The sequence below is a fragment of the Populus euphratica genome, unplaced genomic scaffold (assembly GCF_000495115.2).
Source record: "Populus euphratica unplaced genomic scaffold, PopEup_1.0 scaffold1703.1, whole genome shotgun sequence".
NCBI lineage: Eukaryota > Viridiplantae > Streptophyta > Magnoliopsida > Malpighiales > Salicaceae > Populus > Populus euphratica.
Genome location: NW_011501543.1, coordinates 9,093 through 15,766, shown reverse-complemented (window position 1 = coordinate 15,766; position 6,674 = coordinate 9,093). Strand labels below are relative to the sequence as shown.

General features: G+C 33.1%; 1 protein-coding gene across 2 annotated transcripts; it reads left to right on the top strand.

Annotated features, from left to right (window-relative positions):
* Positions 1-1,355: 1,355 nt before the first annotated feature.
* On the top strand, positions 1,356-5,124 carry ER-ANT1 (endoplasmic reticulum-adenine nucleotide transporter 1). Of its 2 annotated transcripts, none has more exons than XM_011015903.1 (4): positions 1,356-1,585; positions 1,666-1,952; positions 3,650-4,021; positions 4,435-5,124. In XM_011015903.1, exons 2-4 carry the CDS (start codon positions 1,689-1,691, stop codon positions 4,744-4,746), a joined length of 948 nt encoding a protein of 315 aa, XP_011014205.1. In that variant the 5' UTR covers positions 1,356-1,585; positions 1,666-1,688; the 3' UTR covers positions 4,747-5,124. The 2 variants fall into 2 exon arrangements, with proteins under 2 accessions (XP_011014205.1, XP_011014204.1); XM_011015902.1 differs by having other exon boundaries at positions 1,358-1,588; positions 1,668-1,952.
* Positions 5,125-6,674: the final 1,550 nt, after the last annotated feature.

Below are 6,674 nucleotides of genomic sequence, written 5' to 3'. Positions count from 1 at the left end.
ATGCCAAGTCCAAGGTAGCGTGCCAGACCAAATATGCTTGTATTTAATAGTGTGCCAAGTTCAAGGCAGTGTGGGTCTAGGATGCATGCCAGAAACCATATACTTGGACTTGGCAGTATGCCAAGTCCAAGGTAGCATGGGTTTGGAACGCATGGCAAACTTAATACACTTAGACTTGGTACTTAGCAAAGTTCAAGGTAGTATGAGTCTAGGATGCATGCTAGAAACTATATACTTAAACTTGATAGTATGCCAAATCTAAGGTCACGTGGGTTTGGAACATATGTCAGACTCGATATACTTGGACTTGGTAATTAGCCAAGTTCAAGGCGCTTGGACTTTGCAGCATACTAAGTCCAAAGTAGCTTAGGTCTGACACGCGTGCTCAACCCAATATGCTTGGACTTGGTATTTAACGAAGTCCAAGGCATTTGGGCCAAGCCCAAGATAGCATGGGTCTGGCACGCATGCGAGACCCAAAGCAATTGGATTTGACAGATAGCGAAGTCTAAGATAATTACTATCCTCCTTTGACATATCAAGGGTAGCAACTGACCTCCTTTAGTTTTGACGTCTTAAACTCTAGTATCTTTACTAGCTAATTGACATCTTAAAATCTAGTCTTTCTACACTTTGTTAGGTCCATCAGAATCCTTAAAAACCTATTATATTCTTATCAAGTAGAGATATTTACCCCCTTTTCAATGCTATCATGGTAATCATACTAGAAGCCCTTTTTTTTAATATAGAAACAAGATTGGCTATAAATATATCTTAAAAACTTTATAAGAAAAATGCACTCTTTTTCAATTCTCTACTACTAAGATATTTTATAATACACTGATTTTAAAGTCTTCTCAATTGAAATTGTTTTTCTTGCAAGTATTCAAGACCATCTTAATAAATTTGGAGTTATTTAAATTAAGAAGAAATCCAAATACTTAATGTATTAATCAATTAGTATTTCAAACACTAAATAATTTTTTATTTTATATATTTTTACTTTTAAACACCATCACTTTTGGAATTAAGTTTTTTCTTGTAATCTAGTAATTATTGAGGAGACTTAATTTTTTTTCTTAATTAATATGTTAAACTGAGAGAATTTCGTTGAACAAATTGAAGGTCATAGATTCAAGTATTAAATAAAAATAAATTTACAAGTGATCTTGCTTTATGTGCAAATGTTGTATCTAATTTAAAGATGTTTTTTTTTTAATATTTTCCCACCAATAACTTTTTTTTTTAAAAATCTAGTGAACTAATAAGCCTAACGTATAACGTGTCAACTATAATCAAATCATAAGCCAACAGAACAAAAATTTCATTGGCCGGGCTTATAATTTAATTCTCCTAAAAACTATGCGGGGTTGTCTAAGCAAGAATATAGTTTGGGGAGTTTATTGATAAAGCATCGAAACTTGAGGGAGAAAATTGAAATGTGTGTCTTATATTTTTTATGTCAGAGATTAAGATCGACCTCTCAAATTGCCAGCTCCAAAGAATTCTCAATCTGCAAGAACGAAAGAAGACTCTCTCAGAGCTTCTTTCTCAAAATCGAGAAATTTCCCAATTCAGAAGTTAACAGGTTATGTCTCTATCCCCTTTCTTTCTTTGTAAATCCTTTATTATGGTTGTTGAATTTGCATGTATTAAAACATCTGAAGGGCCGGAAGAGAGGAGAGGAAATGGGGGCGAAATCAAAATCTGAAAAATTTTCTGCAGAATTTGTAATGGGAGGAGCGGCAGCAATAGTATCAAAGAGCGCTGCAGCACCAATTGAAAGAGTGAAGCTTTTGTTGCAAAATCAAGGAGAGATGATTAAGAGAGGCCAACTCAAAACACCTTACACTGGGGTTCGTGATTGTTTCAAAAGGGTTTTTAGAGAAGAAGGTCTTTTTTCGTTTTGGAGAGGTAATCAGGCCAACATCATTCGATATTTCCCTACTCAGGTTCTTCTCTTTCCTTCGCCGTCTTGTTCATTGATATTACTCGCACTTTTTCTTTCTTTCTTGAATTTAATAGATATAAAAGACAACATACAAACCTTTCTTACCACAAAACCCAACATACTTCTTACACTTCTGTACTGGAAGGCTTGAACCTTCTCTTGACAGTTGATACTTCAAAGTTAAAAGGGCAGCAATTTTATCAAACCTCTATTAAGTTTGGGTTTATAGCTATAATATCATACTTAATTGCCCCATCTCTGTTGCTCGATGCTCATACTTTAATTTAACTAACTTAAACCATAAGAGTTCATGGCTCGGTTTGATAGCTAGCGGCAGTGTAATGGACGGTTACACTAGATATATCTTGGAGGAAGGGAATTTTGTGCTTTCTGAAAGCTTATGACTGCTGGTGGCTCATTTGTTGAAGGAAAGACTCAAGTCTGTTCTCTTTCTAACTATGACCGATGTATATTTTTGAAATTTGATCAAACTCTTTACAGTTTGTTTACATGAGTTGAGTTGAGTTCAGTTCAGTAAAGTTTATGGTTTCTGCTTCCTTGGTGTGGTTTTATCCAAAAAAAGATATAAAATGCTTCCACAGTGTGGATGAGATTCTATGTGAAGAAGCAGGCCTGTATGATTATAAATAAGCCATGGATAAGAATCGCATCCTTCAGCTGCATTTGGTATTAGATGTTCTGCTATTAGACATTCCTCCTGTTCTACCATGTGAAAGTGATGCAATAGGCCTCAAAAAAGAACCTCCATAAAATCCTTTTCAATTTAACCAAAGAAGCTATATTCTCAGAAAATTGCTTAATTGTTTGCAAGGATAAAATGGTGTCCAGAAGATTGATGAACTGAGGGATTTTACACCAAATAGATACTGTTTTAGTTTTCATTCCCCGAAACTGACTCTGTTTTTGTTATTTTTATAGTGTTACATGCACGTTCTAAGATCTTAAGATGACTGAATTTTGATTTTTCCAGTTTGTCTGTCTTTTAGATCTAAACTGTGTTTGGGTTTCCCTATTATTCTCTTTTTCAGCCGGTCATCATGCGCATCTTGTTTTAGTCTCCCCATTTTAGTGCCAAAGCTTAGACTCTGATAATTCGATGAGCATCTTGTATTTCTTAAAAATTTGGCAATATAATCCTGCATAATTCCACCCTACTCAACAATCAAGCATTAAGAGATTTTCAGATGCAGATACTTATCACCAAAGATCCCAAACATATCATACGATTCTCTCTCTTGAAAATACACACTTTCCATACTCAGACTACTTGACACCAATTTGAAGAAAAAAAAGACCTCATAACACCATTTCAATTTTCTGTATCATTGTTTTTTAGATCTTGGGATCAAAACAGGCTTATCTTGCCAATTATATGCTAATTATTAATCACTATTGTTGAATGCTAAGTTCATGTTTGAAATTTTATACACTGAATTAAACACTTTGAGTATGACTGCTTTAACTTTTGTTTTATGGTTGCACTTGTGACTACTGAAATACCATATGCAGCTGTGTGCCAAACATTCATATCAAAAGGATTGAGTGATTTAATTGTTTTCTACTGAAGTTTGCTGACTTGCACTTTTGTTTAGGATTTTTCTTATATCATAGTTTCTTATTTGCAATTTATGTTCCTGTCTAATTTAATTACTGAAACAGATGTTCGATTATCCATAGGCTTTCAATTTTGCATTCAAAGGTTACTTCAAGGGCCTTTTTGGATGCTCAAAAGAGAAAGATGGTTACATAAAGTGGTTCACAGCGAATGTTGCTTCTGGAAGTGCAGCTGGGGCAATAACATCATTGTTTCTGTATCATTTGGATTATGCACGTACCCGTCTAGGAACCGATGCTAGACAGTGCCCGATAAATGGTCAACACCAATTTAGAGGGTTATTTGATGTATACAGGAAAACTGTGTCAAGTGATGGAATTTTAGGTCTGTATAGGGGATTTGGGGTTTCAATAATGGGAATTAGTCTTTACAGAGGCATGTATTTTGGTTTCTATGACACCATGAAGCCAATCATTTTGGTGGGATCTTTTGAGGTAACACATCTGTCTTTGCTTGTGGACCTAGCTAGGGTGTTCTCTGTTCGAAAATGGACTTGATTTTCATGTCACCTTTTTTGACTTTTAACTATGTTTCTACATGAATTGATTTTATAGCATTGCAGGATCATTAACATGTGGTGCTAGATAGTGTCCGTGCTGGACATTAAATTTTTTAATGAATCATGATTCCGGGCATCTGATTGAAAGCTATTGGCAAGTTCTTCATAAAACCTCATCATGCTCAAAACATCTAACTCTTCAGTGGGTTTATTTCCTGATGACTAGTAATAATTCTGCTTGCAGTTAACTATCTATGAATTTGAGGGGGTACACGTGATGCTATTTGTTGTCAGCTCATGCAATTAATTGCATCTGAGTATTGTGCTTATTGTTGGTGTATTTTTCAGGGGAATTTCTTTGCTAGTTTCTTGTTAGGTTGGAGCATCACCACTGTATCTGGAGTCTGCGCTTATCCCTTTGACACTCTGAGACGGAGAATGATGCTTACTTCTGGAAATCCTGTGAAGTATCGCAACTCCATGCATGCTTTTCATGAGATCATTCGTCTTGAAGGTTTTCAAGCACTATATCGAGGAGTTAGTGCAAACATGCTTGTTGGAGTGGCAGGAGCTGGAGTACTTGCTGGGTATGATCAGCTGCACAGAATTGCAGTTAGATATGGCTATGTTTTGGAACCACGCCAGAATACCATGAAGTAATCCTTCGCATGCTATTTGAACATTGCTGTAGCTTCATTCGCTGATTCTCATGGTAAAATGGGGGTGGGAATGCTTGTAAAATAGACCTGTGAAATTGATTTGTTGTTCAGGTTTTACCCTGAACGCCTATGGAATATGAAGGGATGCTTCCATGATCATCATCTTGAAAACCAAAATGAGCATTCAACTGGAAAAGGAGGATGGGCCAAGACAATGGCCTGGATTAAACTAAAGGAAGGATCATATGGTTCCTTCAATGTAATAAATATATCAATCATTCAAAATTTAAGGTCTTGCTATTCAAGGCTTAATGGCCGAATGGAAGAAACAGTTGGCCCCACTTTTTAATGAAATCCAGCTGGACCTTGTATTTTTATGCATTCATGTATATGATATGTACAAGTTATATTTTTATTATATTTATATTTTATTCATTATTTAATATATAGATAATTATTTATAGTTTATATATTGGACATTTATGTGTATTTATTACCTGTGTATTTTTTATTATTTAGCATAATATATATATATATATATATATATATATATATATAGCATAAGTTGATTTTTTTATCTCATTTAAAAAAAAATTCAAAATAAGCTAAACCAATTAAAAAAAAGGAGTTTTCAAGGCATTTTTATCTCACATGATTGTTTTTGTAATTTTTAATTTTTTTTCTTATTGATATCTTCTCAAAAAAATAAAATTAAAAAATATGTTTTTATTGAATCTATATTAACATTGTTTTGTTTTAAAAAAATAAAAATGTTAAAAAAATAATGAAAATAGGAAGCAAAAAACATAAGGGACTGAATTTGTGAAAAGAAAAATTAGAGATCAAAGTGAAATTGAATTGGAAATAAGTAATTAAAAAGAAGATAAAATTTGTGGGTTATAAATAAATAAGTGAATTACATAGAAAAGGGCTACCATATTAAAAAAAATCTTATTCATCATCTTCTCCACCAAAACCCTAGCTACTATAAATATTTTTAGAGAATGAAATGTGGAGAAATAAATCCTAGAAGAACATTATTCATATTTTCATACCTTTCTATAATAATAATAATCCATGACTTTATCTTTCGCTCTTTAAATTCAAAAAAAATTTCTTTGATTTCTTTCACCTCTGATCTCCTTTTGTAATGAGACTAACATGATAAAAAAATTATTGTCTTCTTTCAAGTATAGGAGTATTGAAGTAATAAATAACCCGACATGACCAAGGTCGAACCACATGAAGGTTAAATGTATAAATTATAAATAACAACAATACATCAACAACAACAACAACAACAACAACAACAAGAATAATAGAAAAAGTAGTAGTAGTAGTAGTAGATGAATAATAAGAAGAAGTTGATGAGAACTTTGAGATGAAAAATTAATATAAGGATTAAGTAATGATAACAATAAATATCAAGGTTAGAGGATCCACTAATAGTATTTCAAATAAGTATAGTATAAATGATTAGTACTTAAAAGTGCATTTTTATCAAGGTTTTATGTCATCATTTTGCACTTGAAGTATCAATAACTCTTTAACTAAAACATGTTTTATAATAATATATCTAATAATATAAGATACCTTTAATTTATGGTAAATGTTTATTTTAAATGCAGAACTATCACATAAATGAAAAGATTGATTGATGAATTTAAGAACTGAAATTGAAAGGATAAAGAGATGACCATACTTAGAAAAGAGATACCGGTGCAGTCCAAACCGGAACACTATTTGGTCATTGGGTCATATCTAAAGCTGTAGATCTCAGATTTAGGTCTACTTTAAATGGATGAAAAGGTAAGAGATAGGCCTACAACTTTCATAAGAGTCCAAGATCTAAAAAGACTATTTTCAAGTCCAAATTGGAGCAACAACAAACAAGTCAAAATTTATCCTCCAGCCCGAGCACTGTTCAGT

Coding starts and splice junctions, on each gene's coding strand:
- ER-ANT1 (XM_011015903.1), top strand. CDS start 1,689: ATGGGGGCGAAATCAAAATCTGAAAAATTTTCTGCAGAATTTGTAATG. Junction 1,953..3,649: donor TTCGATATTTCCCTACTCAG/GTTCTTCTCTTT, acceptor GATTATCCATAG/GCTTTCAATTTTGCATTCAA. Junction 4,022..4,434: donor TTTTGGTGGGATCTTTTGAG/GTAACACATCTG, acceptor TGTATTTTTCAG/GGGAATTTCTTTGCTAGTTT.